General features: G+C 45.9%; 1 protein-coding gene across 6 annotated transcripts in view; it reads left to right on the forward strand.

Annotated features, from left to right (window-relative positions):
• LOC112238646 (UDP-N-acetylglucosamine--peptide N-acetylglucosaminyltransferase 110 kDa subunit-like) overlaps positions 1–15,511 on the forward strand; it is a 34,935-nt gene that overhangs the window by 12,269 nt on the left and 7,155 nt on the right. For 3 of the 6 annotated variants that reach the window (XM_042326019.1, XM_042326020.1, XM_042326023.1), the window contains exons 9-18: positions 1,237–1,337; positions 1,486–1,639; positions 1,869–1,970; positions 2,181–2,378; positions 2,950–3,108; positions 3,346–3,435; positions 4,121–4,246; positions 7,634–7,804; positions 13,481–13,597; positions 14,529–14,699. In XM_042326019.1, the coding sequence (XP_042181953.1) occupies positions 1,237–1,337; positions 1,486–1,639; positions 1,869–1,970; positions 2,181–2,378; positions 2,950–3,108; positions 3,346–3,435; positions 4,121–4,246; positions 7,634–7,804; positions 13,481–13,597; positions 14,529–14,699 (1,389 nt within the window). The remainder of the gene's footprint in view (positions 1–1,236; positions 1,338–1,485; positions 1,640–1,868; positions 1,971–2,180; positions 2,379–2,949; positions 3,109–3,345; positions 3,436–4,120; positions 4,247–7,633; positions 7,805–13,480; positions 13,598–14,528; positions 14,700–15,511) is intronic. The other 3 variants (XM_042326021.1, XM_042326022.1, XM_042326024.1) reach the window with 1 other exon arrangement.

Consider the following 15,511-nt stretch of genomic DNA (forward strand, 5'->3'; position numbering starts at 1 on the left):
TTTTTTTCTCGCAAGCTCGTCAGCTCAGTGTTCTCTTATTAAGGAAGTGTCATTTCATGAATCTGGTGGTGACTGAAACTTTTCGGGGGGGGGGTTTATTTCCAGAGTTTACAGCAGGCCCACTCTAACCTGGCTAGTGTCCTGTTGTAGTATGTATTTTAACCTATAGGTGTCTTACTCTGCCCAGAGTGGGTGAAAACGTGCTTTGGCGATCATTTCGCCTCCTTGTGTTATAACATACATTTTACCAAGACAAATATGATTTATTCATGTTCTGAATAGTTCAGTGGTGGTCTTTATCTAACATACCATTAACATGATTTGTAAAAGTGTTGGATTTCATAATGTAATACATCCGGTAATATGAACGTAACAATGTAAACTCAGATTTTTTTATATAAATATGAACTTTATCAAACAAAACATACATGAAGTCCTATGAAGATCATCAAAGGTTAGGGATTAATTTAATCTCTCTGATTTTTGTGACTCCTCTCTTTGGCTGGAAAAAATGGCAGTGTTTTTCTGTGGCCTGGAGGTGACCAAACATAATCGTTTGTGGTGCTTTCGCTGTAAATCCTTTTTGAAATCAGACACTGTGGCTGGATTAACGAGAATTGTATCTTTAAAATGGTGTGAAATACTTGTATGCTTGAGGAATTTTAATTATGAGATTTTTGTTGTTTTGAATTTGGCGCCCTGCACTTTCACTGGCTGTTGCCCTAGACAGGTTAAGGCTACCTATCTGACGCGATGCAACTTTCCACACTTGTATTTTATTACTACTTTTTTTTCTGGCCTGATTTTAGTCGTCCTGATTTAGTCGGCCTGATTCTGGCCTGATTTAGTCGTCCTGATTCTGGCCTGATTTAGTCGTCCTGATTCTGGCCTGATTTAGTCGTCCTGATTCTGGCCTGATTTAGTCGTCCTGATTCTGGCCTGATTTAGTCGGCCTGATTCTGGCCTGATTTAGTCGGCCTGATTCTGGCCATCCTACAAGTTGTCAACACTCCAATAACTTTTGAATGGATCATGGTAGAGACCTGATGTTTGGAACAAGGATTTTAATATGTTAATATCTTAGATAATCCTCTAGTGGTCAAATTATGCACTTTTTGATGCACTTTTTGATTGGACACCCTATAACCTGTGTGTGTGGTTGTTGGCTGCTGCCCACTCTAACCTGGCCAGTGTTCTGTTGTAATATGTATTTTAACGTGTGGTTGTTGTCTTCAGGTGTTTCCAGAGTTTGCTGCGGCCCACTCTAACCTGGCCAGCGTTCTGCAACAACAGGGGAAACTCCAGGAGGCCCTCATGCACTACAAGGAGGCCATCAGGTCCGTAGACAGACCCCTCCCTCCGTCTCGCCCTCTCATCTCAATCAGTTGTGGTTTGACAATCGACAGAGGCAACTTATAGGGATGCTGTTTCAAGGTTCTGAATCGAGTTGATTGGCGTCCTACTTTATTGTTTGTGTGTCTGTAGAATCAGCCCTACGTTTGCTGATGCCTACTCCAACATGGGCAACACTCTGAAGGAGATGCAGGATATCCAGGGAGCTCTACAGTGTTACACCAGAGCCATCCAGATCAACCCTGCCTTCGCTGACGCTCACTCTAACCTGGCCTCCATACACAAGGTGACTTTCATCTGCCATCTCTGTTCTCAACCCCAATTCTAAATCAACTCCTATCAGACCTCCAGAAGGGCAGTGAAATCGACTTCACTGCCCTTCTGTCACTGATATTCCGCAGAACAAAATTGGGTCTGCAATTCGTTTTTTAATGAATGGAATGAATTAAAATTCATTTTATTTATAAAGGAAGTTGTGTTATGATTCAGTTATTGTCCCCCCCTTCCCCCCTCAGGACTCTGGAAACATCCCAGAAGCCATTGCTTCATACCGTACAGCCCTGAAACTGAAGCCTGACTTCCCTGATGCCTACTGCAACCTAGCACACTGCTTGCAGGTACACACACACACTAGTCTCCTATGTCAAGTTACTGCAGATACACTCGAGGCCAAATCCTCATCTATCGATGAAAGTTAAACCAAGTAAGGCTCAAGTTACTGCTCTTTGATTTACATTTCCCAGATGTTCCACTTCAGACTGCCTCACAAAACTTCTCACACCAACACACACCTCACCACTTAGACAGCAGTCCTCTCCTCTCCCCAGATTGTGTGTGACTGGACAGACTATGAGGATCGTATGAAGAAGCTGGTGAGCATCGTGGCTGACCAGTTGGATAAGAACCGTCTGCCCTCGGTGCACCCCCACCACAGCATGCTGTACCCCCTCTCTCACGGCTTCCGCAAGGCCATCGCTGAGAGGCACGGCAACCTCTGTCTGGACAAGGTACAGGCCCTCATCAAAGCAAGTACAGCATTGACCTTCTATTCAGGTGAAAGTTGGGCTGGGATGCTTGCATGGTGAAGGGTAAACGGTAAGGTGGGATGGCTTGGAAGTTACCCGCCTGGTGCATTTTAAGGAAACTTAAGCCCTTAAGTCTTTTATTTAGTTGAAAATATACATTAAAAGCAGCCATAGATGGCAGAAGGTGGTTGGGTTGCTTGCAGGGGGAAGAGCTTGGTCCGGTCATAGATTGGTTAGGGTTGGATGTTCAGGTCAGGTTCAGGCTAGTTGTAACTGCGTAATGGACGAGGGATCTGGTTTCAATCTGCCTTGTCTAGTTGGACCACGTGAAAGGAGCTAGGGTTTATGGTCATTGTCTGACAGGCTATGATGTTCCACCAGTGTCCATACTAGCAATCATTCTATGTAGTATGCTAGAATAGAGCCTTGGACTAGGTTTCAAATGGCACCCTTTTCATTACGTAGAGCAGTATTTTTGGTTAAGTAGTTCACTATATAGGGAATAGGAAGCCGTTTGGGATGTATCCTGGTTAGTCTAACGCACCGTCCCCCCGTCCCCGTCCCTCCACAGATCAATGCGCTCCACAAGCCGGCCTTTGAGTACCCCAAGGACCTGAAGGCCAGCGCAGGGCGTCTGAGGGTAGGATATGTCAGCTCTGACTTCGGGAACCACCCCACCTCCCACCTCATGCAGTCCATCCCCGGCATGCACAACTCTGAGAAGTTTGAGGTGAGGGTTTCTTACTGTTGTGTGACAACCAATGATTTAAAATGAACTGATGTTTGTTTACTTGGATTCGATTGTCATTTAAATCAATGTATTTTTTGTTGATGTAACTGAATAAATAATGGATAAATAAGTGAGGTGTTATAGTGACCAAACATTATTTGAAATTTGTTGGTCATAACATGTTTGGCGGGGGTTCTAACAGTTGGTCGTAACATGGTTATAACATTCTCTCCCCAGGTGTTCTGCTATGCCCTGAGCCCAGATGACAACACCAACTTTAGGGTTAAAGTGGTGGCCGAGGCCCATCACTTCACTGACCTGTCACAGGTGAGTAAACTAAGATTGAGAACTGAATCTAAGTACTTCAGAAGTAGCTTCCTTTTCTCTGTCCACTCAGCCACATCCAACACTTCAGAGTAAAGATTTAAATCCTCTCCCTTCCCTCTCCTCCTGTCTCTCCCTTCCCTCTCCTCCTGTCTCTCCCTTCCCTCTCCTCCTGTCTCTCCCTTCCCTCTCCTCCTGTCTCTCCCTTCCCCACTCCTCCTGTCTCTCCCTCCATCTCCACTCCTCCTGTCTCTCCCTCCATCTCCACTCCTCCTGTCTCTCCCTCCCTCTCCACTCCTCCTGTCTCTCCCTCCATCTCCACTCTTCCTGTCTCTCCCTCCATCTCCACTCCTCCTGTCTCTCCCTCCATCTCCACTCCTCCTGTCTCTCCCTCCATCTCCACTCCTCCTGTCTCTCCCTCCATCTCCACTCCTCCTGTCTCTCCCTCCATCTCCACTCCTCCTGTCTCTCCCTCCATCTCCACTCCTCCTGTCTCTCCCTCCATCTCCACTCCTCCTGTCTCTCCCTCCATCTCCACTCCTCCTGTCTCTCCCTCCATCTCCACTCCTCCTGTCTCTCCCTCCATCTCCCTCCTCCTGTCTCTCCCTCCATCTCCACTCCTCCTGTCTCTCCCTCCATCTCCTCTCCTCCTGTCTCTCCCTCCATCTCCACTCCTCCCCACTGTCAGCTCCCGTGTAACGGTAAGGCAGCAGACAGGATCCATCAGGATGGACTCCACATCCTGGTCAATATGAACGGCTATACCAAAGGAGCCCGCAACGAGCTGTTTGCCCTGCGCCCCGCTCCCATCCAGGTGAGATAATCAGGCTTCATTTAGCCGTGTTCATTTCTATACTGAACAACAATAGAAACGCATCGTGTGAAGTGTTTGTGCCATGTTTCATGAGCTGCATTTCATTGTTTTAAGGTCAAACCAACGATCCTTTTGCTATTTGATTTAGAATTTTAATACTCCTTGAAGTATAAAACAAATTGTAATCGGCCTTACTGCTATTTGACCATGCAAACGCATTGAATAACAGAATGAATTGTATGCTGTAGCGTTAAGATTCCCTTCAATGTAACTAAGGGGCCTAGTGCAAACCATGAAAAACAGCCCCAGACCATTATTCCAACTTTAGTTGGAGCAGGTAGCAAACTCTTGGCATCCGCCAACCCCAGGTTGGTCCGTCAGACTGCCAGATGGTGAAGTGTGATTCATCACTCCACAGACAGCGTTTACGCTGCTCCTGAGTCCAATTGCCGCGAGCTTTACATCACTCCAGCCGCCGCTTGGAATTGCGCATGGTGATCTTATTCCATGGAAACCCATTTCATGAAGCTCTCAATGAACAGTTCCTGTGCTGACGTTGCTTCCAGAGGCCGTTTGGAACTTGGTAGTGACTGTTGCAACCGAGGACAGACAATATTTACGGGCTTCAGCACTCGGCGTCCTCGTTCTGTGAGCTTGTGTGGCCTACCGCTTCGCTGCTGAGCCGTAGTTGCACCTAGACTTTTCCACTTCACAATAACAGCACTTACAGTTGACCAGGGCAGAACTGTGACTGACTTGTTGGAAAGGTGGCATCCTATGACGGTGCCACATTGAAAGTCACTGAGTTCTTAAGGCCATTCTACTGCCAATGTTTCTCTATGGAGATTGCATGGCTGTGTGCTTGATTTAAAAAAAAAAATATATATATATATATAATACACACACACACACATACAGTTGAAGTCGGAAGTTTACATATTTAAGCTCAGTTTCACAATTCCTGACATTTAATCCTGGTAAAAATTCCCTGTCTTAGGTCAGTTAGGATCACCACTTTATTTTAAGAATGTGAAATGTCAGAATAATAGTGGAGAAAATGATTTATTTCAGCTTTTATTTCTTTCATCACATTCCCAGTGGGTCAGAAGTTTACATGCACTCAATTTGTATTTGGTAGCATTGCCTTTAAATTGTTTAACTTGGGTCAAATGTTTTGGGTAGCCTTCCACAAGCTTCCCACAATAAGTTGGGTGAATGTTGGCCCCTTCCTCCTGACAGAGCTGGTGTAACTGAGTCAGGTTTGTAGGCCTCCTTGCTCGCACACGCTTTTTCAGTTCTGCCCATACATTTCTTATAGGATTGAGGTCAGGGCTTTGTTGTCCTGCCACAAATGTGGAAGTATGCTTGGGGTCATTGCCCATTTGGAAGCTTGCGACCAAGCTTTAACTTCCTGACTGATGTCTTGAGATGTTACTTCAATATATCCACATAATTTTCCATCCTCGATGCCATCTATTTTGTGAAGTGCACCAAAGCACCCCCACAACATGATGCTGCCACCCCGTGCTTCACGGTTGGGATGGTGCTCCTCGGCCTGCAAGCCTCCCCCTTCGTCCTCCAAACATAACGATGGTCATTATGGCCAAACAGTTTTATTTTTGTTTCATCAGACCAGAGGACATTTCTCCAAAAAGTACGATCTTTGCTCGAATGTGCAGTTGCAAACCGTGGTCTGGCTTTTTAATGTAGGTTTTGGAGCAGTGGCTTCTTCCTTGCTGAGCGGCCTTTCAGGTTATGTCAATATCGGACTCGTTTTACTGTGGATATAGATACTTTTGTACCTGTTTCTTCCAGCATCTTCACAAGGTCCTTTGTTGTTGTTCTGGGATTGATTTGCACATTTCGCACCAAAGTACGTTCATCTCTAGGAGACAGACCGCGTCTCCTTCCTGAGCGGTATGATGGCTACGTGGTCACATGGTGTTTATACTTGCGTACTATTGTACAGATGAACGTGGTACCGTCAGGCGTTTGGAAATTGGTCTTGGCTGATTTTCTTTTGATTTTCCCATGATGTCAAAGAGGCACTGAGTTTGAAGGTAGTAGGCCTTGAAGCCATCCACAGGTACACCTCCAATTGACTCAGGCTAATTGACATCATTTATCAGAAGCTTCAAAAGCCATGACATCATTTTCTGGAATTTTCCAAGCTGTTTAAAGGCACAGTCAACTTACTGTATGTAAACTTCTGACCCACTGGAATTGTGATACAGTGAATTATAAGTGAAATAATTTGTCTGTAAACAATTGTTGGGAAAATGACTTGTGTCATACACAAAGTAGATGTCCTAACTGACTTGCCAAAACTAGTTTGTTAAGAAATTTGTGGAGTGGTTGAAAAGCGAGTTTTAATGCCTCCAACCTAAGTGTATGTAAACTTAAGACTTCAACTGTATTTATACACCTGACATCAATAGCTGTGGCTGAAATAGCCGAATCCACTAATTTGAGGGGGTGTCTGTATTTTTGAGTTGCACCCCCTTTTTCAGAACTTTTTAATTCGTCAGGGCATGAACTCTACAAGATGTCAAATAAATTCCACAGGGGTTCTGGACCATGTTGACTCCAATGTTTCCCCACAGTTGTCACGTTGGCTAGAAGTACTTGGGGCGATAGCACATTCTTGACGCACACAGGAAACTGAGTGTGGGAAAACCCCAGCAGCGTTGCAGTTCTTGACATTCTCAAACCGGTGCGCCTGCCATACCCTGTTCAAAGGCACTTTAATCTTCTGTCTTTCCCATTCACCCTCTGAATGGCACACACATACAATCTGTGTCTCGAGGCTTTAAAATCATTCTGTAACCTGTCTCCTCCCCTTCATCTACACTGAAGTGTATTTAACAGGTGACATAATTAAGGGATCGTATCGTTCACCTGGTCAGTCTGTCATGGAAAGAGCAGCTGTTCCTAATGTTTTGTACACTATGCTTTAACTGAAACAAAAGAGGCCTAGAAGAAAGGCTATTATTTTAACACAATCTTCTTTTTTGCTCGCAAAGTAATTCAAGAAGATCTAACTGCATATTTCCATGAAACTGATTGAGATCAAATGATTGGCAGGCATTCCGTTTGGACATTTCATCGTTAACACATGAAGAATTATCATTTACGATTGACAGTGATGGCCTATTTGGAAATTAGTTAAGCCGTACTTGCTGTTTTGAGGGTATTAAAAAGGTCACGTTTTCTTGAGATATTTTGGGGTAGGCCTGTTCTACAATGATATTCAGTAGGCTACATCTGTCATTAAACTCTGAATTATTTTTTATTTAAGTGCGCTCCCTCATCAAAAAAAAGTCACTACACAGCTGGAATATAATGTCCAAATAAAGTTGACTGTGCCAACTGTTCTCTCCTTCTCAGTGTATGTGGCTGGGCTACCCGGGGACCAGCGGAGCTCCTTTCATGGATTACATTGTGTCAGACAAGGAGACGTCCCCCTTCGAGGTGGCAGAGCAGTACTCTGAGAAACTAGCCTACATGCCACACACCTTCTTCATCGGAGACCACGCTAACATGTTCCCCCACCTCAAGGTGAGATTCCTGTTTATCACATAATATATAGGGAATTTTGATTTTCCCAAACAAATTGCAATCAGGGAATCCTGGAGGGACTGTTTTGTCCTGTTGCAATCAGGGAATCCCGGAGGGACTGTTTTGTCCTGTTGCAATCAGGGAATCCCGGAGGGACTGTTTTGTCCTGTTGCAATCAGGGAATCCCGGAGGGACTGTTTTGTCCTGTTGCAATCAGGGAATCCCGGAGGGACTGTTTTGTCCTGTTGCAATCAGGGAATCCCGGAGGGACTGTTTTGTCCTGTTGCAATCAGGGAATCCCGGAGGGACTGTTTTGTCCTGTTGCAATCAGGGAATCCCGGAGGGACTGTTTTGTCCTGTTGCAATCAGGGAAGGGAACTGTTTTGTCCCCGGAGGGACTGTTTTGTCCTGTTGCAATCAGGGAATCCCGGAGGGACTGTTTTGTCCTGTTGCAATCAGGGAATCCCGGAGGGACTGTTTTGTCCTGTTGCAATCAGGGAATCCCGGAGGGACTGTTTTGTCCTGTTGCAATCAGGGAATCCCGGGGGACTGTTTTGTCCTGTTGCAATCAGGGAATCCCGGGGGACTGTTTTGTCCTGTTGCAATCAGGGAATCCCGGAGGGACTGTTTTGTCCTGTTGCAATCAGGGAATCCCGGGGGACTGTTTTGTCCTGTTGCAATGGGGGGTCTATGCATAGTAAATTACTTCGCTAGAGAAATAAATTAATATGCATATATACATTTTTTTTTTTCTGTATATGTTTTTCTGAGTCAAAGGTCAAGTTTCAGCATCAAGGATATCACTGCAGTGAATTTACATAAAGGTGTAGTAATTGGTCGAGAGCAAGCAGCCTGGCTCAATACTAGGCCCTTTATTATACACTATTTACGTTTAGTAATGTTGGTTTGTACCTTTTTATTAATACATGGGACTGTGCTGGTTATTTATTCCCCTACAGTGCAGCAGACCATTTAAAACCTCTGAGATGTAAGGTCCCCTGTTTTGGGGATCAAAGTGCTCCTGTTACCGGTTCCGACCGTCAATTTTCTTAAATCGATCTGTGGACGCCGTGGATCAGAATGGCCTGCGTTGAACGATAGCCCTGTTTCCCATGGACAGTTTATTTGTTTTATTTTTAAATGAGCCTGTGACATAGGATGTGAAATCTGAAACCACTTGAAGCTGGGATGTCCCTCCTACCATTTCATTCGCTCTTCCAACTGTCCATTAACTCAACCCTACATCGCAGCCACTGACAAAGCACATTCCTGCAATCGTTACATCGTAGCGCATTCATGTAAAAATAATGAATAGAACAAAACACTTTCTGTTTTCATAGACGGACAAGATGAGTATGAGATTAATGGCGAGTTCAGGAAGCCAAGCTAGAGCCCTGAGACGTTCGCAGCGATGGGGGCAGCTTGGCTTTGATTCAAATCCAAAATTGCTCACCGATCTTAAATTAGTGCTAAATGGTGATAAAACCAAGTTTGTTTTTCTCCAAGTCTCGTAGAATTGACCCTGAAGATCTGCATATCTGCACCTTGACCTCCCTCAAGTCTTTTCTAAACGCACATTGAAAAACCTAACTGAGAACAGGTACATATTTTACAATCAGGAGAAATGTCTGTATTCATTCGATGGAGTCTCACTGGACTGTTATAAAATGTGTACAAAAATTTGTAATTAGATTCTTTAATTTTTTACATTAGTAGAGGAGCAGTATACCATGGCGCAAACACCCGCCTATAACTCATCACTGATAGCCAGACAAAGGTCCTTTTCCCAGATTATTTTCACTGTTGTAAAAGAGGAGCCACCATTCTCAAAGGAGTCTATAGATAAAGGAGATTTAGCCTTTGATGGATTGTGCTGTAGCAAGAAGGGTCTCAACTTCATTCAGCTGCGCTCCAAACCTCCCCTTGGAAGTCAATGAGGAAATTGTCTAATTTCTATGTGTGTATACATGTGTCCATACACTCACACATTATATATATATATATATTTATATATTTTTGGAGCACATTGGATTCACTGCAGAGCTCTTGAAAGGATGTCCGTGTAGTTGTGTTGTGATGAAACAGTCCCGATCGATAGAGTATGCCAAAGATGAAAGTTGGCATCATTCAGGGCTTTTGGCAAGTCTGGGTTGCATGCTATTGGCGAATGAGAGCATATTTGAGGAAATGGCAAAAAGTATTTCCTACAGACCTTCCATGCTTGTCGGGTGCTGTAAATCTAAGGTTTTGGCTATGTTGCCCACTTCACTAAAGTTATTAATGAATATAATTGAGCTTGGGTGCAATGAACCACAGGATTGGGCCTCTATCTGAATCCACATTGAGTCTTGTCTGTTTGTGATCCATGTTAGCATGTTGTGAATTTGTGCAGACCAGTAGTACAATTTGAAGGCAGGGCAAGACCACCCTTAGATTCAGGTTTTGATAGTGAAGCTCTTGAGGCTAGGTTTTTATTGCCCCATATACGTTTGATGCTTTGGTTGGTTGTTTTGAAAAAGGAAACCGGGAGATAGTATGGGCGCATCTGAAATAAATAGTTCACTCTAGGGAGGATGTTCATATGATAACATTGATTCTTCCGACTAAGCTAATTGGGAAAGAGATCCAGCTTCAGAGATCTTTCTTGATTCCATCAGGAGTGGGGGGGGGGGAGAAGGTAAAAAAAAGTTTGTTGAAAAGGAAATTCAGATCTGGTATTACAAAGATCCCAAGGCATTGAAACCCCGGTCTCCAATTGGAACGAACAGTGTCTCCATAGAGCTGGTGAGTGTAAGATTGAGAGGGGAAACAATGGATTTGTTCAAATGCATCTTATATCCTGAACTTGCCGTACTATGAATTTGTCTAAAATGGGAGGGATTTCTCAGGGTTGGGTATGTAGAGCAAGACATCATCCGCGTAGAGCGAAATCTTGTGCTGAAGGCCGCCTGCAGAAACACCCATAATACTTGGATTGTGCCTTATCAACTCTGCCCCCAACAAATAGAGCAGGGGCGACAGTGAGCATCCTTGCCTTGTGCCACGTCCCAAAGGGAATCTATCAGAATTCAGACCGTTAGTAGTCACCATGGCATTTGGATGAGAATGTAAGGACTTAATACATTTAATCAAGTTTGTGCCCATATTGAACTTTTCTAAGACTGAGAACAAAGTTCCACTCCGTCCTGTCAAACACCTTCTCAACATCCAGTGACGACAGTGGTCTTCTGTGTGTTTTACTTTATCTATAATATAAAAAAATATGGTGAATGAAGAGTATATGTCTCTAATAAATCTAGTTTGATCCGCTTTTATTACTTTGGGAGGAAGTGTTTTCGTCTTTTGCAGAGCAATTTGGTAGTTATTTTATAGTCAGAATGGGCCGGAAGAACGTGCAGGATAGAGGGTCCTTGTCTTTTATAGCAACGCTGTAATGAGGGCTGTGAACATAGTCTGGGAGAGCTCCCGTTTTAACAACACTGTAATGCGGGCTATGTTTTTGCAAAAAAAAAAAGAATCTTGCTACGTTGGGGCCAAAAAGCTTTGTAGAACTCTCTGGGGAAATCCATCTGGGCCTGGGGACTTGTTGGTATGGAGATAATTGCTTCGAGGATCTCAGGAGTGAAAGGGGAGTTGAGCTCTTGGTGGGTCTCTGATAGTTTTGGTCGCGAGTATCCCTCTAGGAAGGAATTGAATTTTGCATCTTGGTTTTTCTCTCGTGTGTGTGTGTGTGTGTGTGTGTGTGTGTATATCTATATATATATTTTTTTAACCTTTTATTTAACTAGGCAAGTCAGTTAAGAACAAATTCTTATTTTCAATGACGGCCTAGGAACAGGCCAATAGATCCACAGACGATGCAATTGCCATCACACTGCACACTGCCCTATCCCATCTGGACAAGAGGAATTCCTATGTAAGAATGCTGTTTATTGACTATAGCTCAGCATTCGGCACCATAGTACCCTCCAAGCTCATCATTAAGCTTGGGGCCCTGGGTCTGAACCCCACCCTGGACTTCCTGATGGGCTGCCCCCAGGTGGTGAAGGTAGGAAACAACATCTTCATTGATCTTCAACACAGGGGCCCACAAGGGTGTGTGCTCAGCCCCCTCCTGGACATCCATGACTGCGTGACCACGCACGCCTCCAACTCAATTATGCAGTTTGCAGACGACATAACAGTAGTAAGCCTAATTACCAACAATGACGAGACAGTCTACCGGGAGGAGACGAGGGCCCGGGCAGAGTGGTGCCAGGAAAATAACCTCACTCAACGTCAACAAAACAAAGGAGATGATCGTGGACTTCAGGAAACAGCAGAGGGAGCACGCCCCTATCCACATTAATGGGGCCGCAGTGGAGCGGGTGAAAAGCTTCAAGTTCTTCGCTGACGATCTGAATGCTCAGGAGGCTGAAGAAATTTGGCTTGTCACCTAAAACCCTCAGAAACATTTATAGATGCACAATTGAGAGCATCCTGTCGGGCTGTATCACTGCCTGGTATGGCAACTGTACCGCCCCAAAAAATGCAAGTTCCCGCCCTCCTGGACACCTACAGCACCCGATGCCATAGAAAGGCCTTAAAGATCATCGAGGACATCAACCACCTGAGCCACAGCCTGTTCACCCCACTATCATCCAGAAGGCGAGGTCGGTACAGGTGCATCAAAGCTGGGATCGTGAGACAGAAGCTGTTTTTCACTCTCAAGGCAATCGGACTGTTAAACAGCCATCATTAGCCAGCTTCTACCTGGTTTTTGCAACCCTGCACATTTGAGGCTGCTGCCCCATATACATGGAATCACTGGTCGCTTAAAAAATATACTGTATTCTATTTTAGTCAATGCCACTCTGACATTGCTCAATCTAATATTTATACATTAATTAATTAATTAATTCCATTATTGTACTTTTAGATTTGAGTTAATTTTTTTAGATACTACTGCACTGTTGGAGCTTGGAACACAAGCATTTCGCTACACCTGCAATGACATCTGCTAAATATGTGACCAATAAAATTAGATTTTACGACTAAATGTTTGACATCAGATATCTTCTGGCTTTCAGCCAGATGTCTAGTGAGCTCTGGATGGGTTATCTGTACAGCTGCCATTTTCCCCTCCCCTTGTGCTTCCTAATAGTGTTTTCTTCTCCCCTCTGCTTCAGGTGAACATGCTGTTCTTCCTTCTGAAAAAAGCATGTATCACAACTTTGTTCATTTGCACAATTTCTCTCATTCGTTTAAGCGTGTAAATGTCCACACTCACTGACAATGGCATTCGGTAGCTACTAGCTCTGCTTGTGTAACTTTGATCTGGATTTGCCTGTGCAAAACGTTTGTTCGTTTTCGTTCAGCTAACAATGGCTATGTGACTTCGCTATTAGTTTGTGCTAATTTTGTTAGCATTCCGGTGATGGAGGCCCAATGGGCTTTTCTTGCGTTGTCAATGCTCCCTTGTGTGCTATGGCGGTAATTATTATTCCCAGGGCACCCTTGAAAATGAGACCCTGGTCTCAATGGGTTTCCCCTTCTTATGGAAAGCTCACATAAAGATAAACTGTCATCTGAAAGGAAAAGGGTGTGCTTTGATGAATGGAAAATAATGCTCTTAGGTCTTCAACCCTGACTTCACATGCAGTTCACCTCCAGTATTCTTTTGATTTTCTTCAACAGAAAAAGGCGGTGATTGACTTCAAGTCTAACGGCCACATCTTTGACAACCGCATCGTTCTGAATGGTATCGACCTCAAGGCCTTCCTGGACAGCCTGCCTGACGTTAAGGTGGTCAAGGTGAGACGGTGACATGGTGAATAGCCCTAACCCTTCCTGAACAAGCCTGTCTGACGTCAAGGTGACATGGTGAATAGCCCTAACCCTTCCTGAACAAGCCTGTCTAACGTCAAGGTGACATAGTGAATAGCCCTAACCCTTCCTGGACAGCCTGCCTGACGTCAAGGTGAGACGGTGACATAGTGAATAGCCCTAACCCTTCCTGAACAAGCCTGTCTGACGTCAAGGTGACATGGTGAATAGCCCTAACCCTTCCTGAACAAGCCTGTCTGATGTCAAGGTGAGACGGTGACATGGTGAATAGCCCTAACCCTTCCTGAACAAGCCTGTCTGACGTCAAGGTGACATGGTGAATAGCCCTAACCCTTCCTGAACAAGCCTGTCTGACGTCAAGGTGACATGGTGAATAGCCCTAACCCTTCCTGAACAAGCCTGTCTGACGTCAAGGTGACATGGTGAATAGCCCTAACCCTTCCTGAACAAGCCTGTCTGACGTCAAGGTGACATGGTGAATAGCCCTAACCCTTCCTGAACAAGCCTGTCTGACGTCAAGGTGACATGGTGAATAGCCCTAACCCTTCCTGAACAAGCCTGTCTGACGTCAAGGTGAGACGGTGACAAGGTGAATAGCCCTAACCCTTCCTGAACAAGCCTGTCTGACGTCAAGGAGAGACGGTGACATGGTGAATAGCCCTAACCCTTCCTGAACAAGCCTGTCTGACGTCAAGGTGAGACAATGACATAGGGAATGTTCTGTGAACATATTACCATTGGACTATGAACTATTGGAAAGGTAGTTCGTAGTCCAAATGTCATTTATAGTCAGTGTCTGTTTAAATTTGAACAGTGAAGACCTGCCCTTATCCTCCAGAAAGTATGATGCAAATGCTTTGTAGATCACTGACTCCTTCCTTCCTTCCTTCCTGTCCAGATGAAGTGTTCCATTGAGGAGAGTGGCGCAGCAGAAACCAACGGGGCTCTGTCCATGCCCGTCATCCCCATGAACACAGCAGCTGAGGCCATCATCAACATGATCAACCAGGGACAGATTCAGGTCACCATCAACGGGTTCACTGTCAGCAACGGACTGGCCACCACACAGGTACTGGAGGGAGGGGGACTGGCCACCACACAGGTACTGGAGGGAGGGGGGACTGGCCACCACACAGGTACTGGAGGGAGGGGGACTGGCCACTACACAGGTACTGGAGGGAGGGGGATTGGCCACCACACAGGTACTGGAGGGAGGGGGACTGGCCACCACACAGGTACTGGAGGGAGGGGGACTGGCCACCACACAGGTACTGGAGGGAGGGGGACTGGCCACCACACAGGTACTGGAGGGAGGGGGACTGGCCACCACACAGGTACTGGAGGGAGGGGGACTGGCCACCACACAGGTACTGGAGGGAGGGGGGACTGGCCACCACACAGGTACTGGAGGGAGGGGGACTGGCCACCACACAGGTACTGGAGGGAGGGGGACTGGCCACCACACAGGTACTGGAGGGAGGGGGACTGGCCACCACACAGGTACTGGAGGGAGGGGGACTGGCCACCACACAGGTACTGGAGGGAGGGGGACTGGCCACCACACAGGTACTGGAGGGAGGGGGACTGGCCACCACACAGGTACTGGAGGGACTGGAGGGGGGGACTGGCCACCACACAGGTACTGGAGGGAGGGGGACTGGCCACCACACAGGTACTGGAGGGAGGGGGACTGGCCACCACACAGGTACTGGAGGGAGGGGGACTGGCCACCACACAGGTACTGGAGGGAGGGGGACTGGCCACCACACAGGTACTGGAGGGAGGGAGGGGGACTGGCCACCACACAGGTACTGGTGGGAGGGGGACTGGCCACCACACAGGTACTGGAGGGAGGGGGACTGGCCACCACACAGGTACTGG

The sequence above is a fragment of the Oncorhynchus tshawytscha genome, linkage group LG08 (assembly GCF_018296145.1).
Source record: "Oncorhynchus tshawytscha isolate Ot180627B linkage group LG08, Otsh_v2.0, whole genome shotgun sequence".
In the NCBI taxonomy this organism is placed as follows: domain Eukaryota; kingdom Metazoa; phylum Chordata; class Actinopteri; order Salmoniformes; family Salmonidae; genus Oncorhynchus; species Oncorhynchus tshawytscha.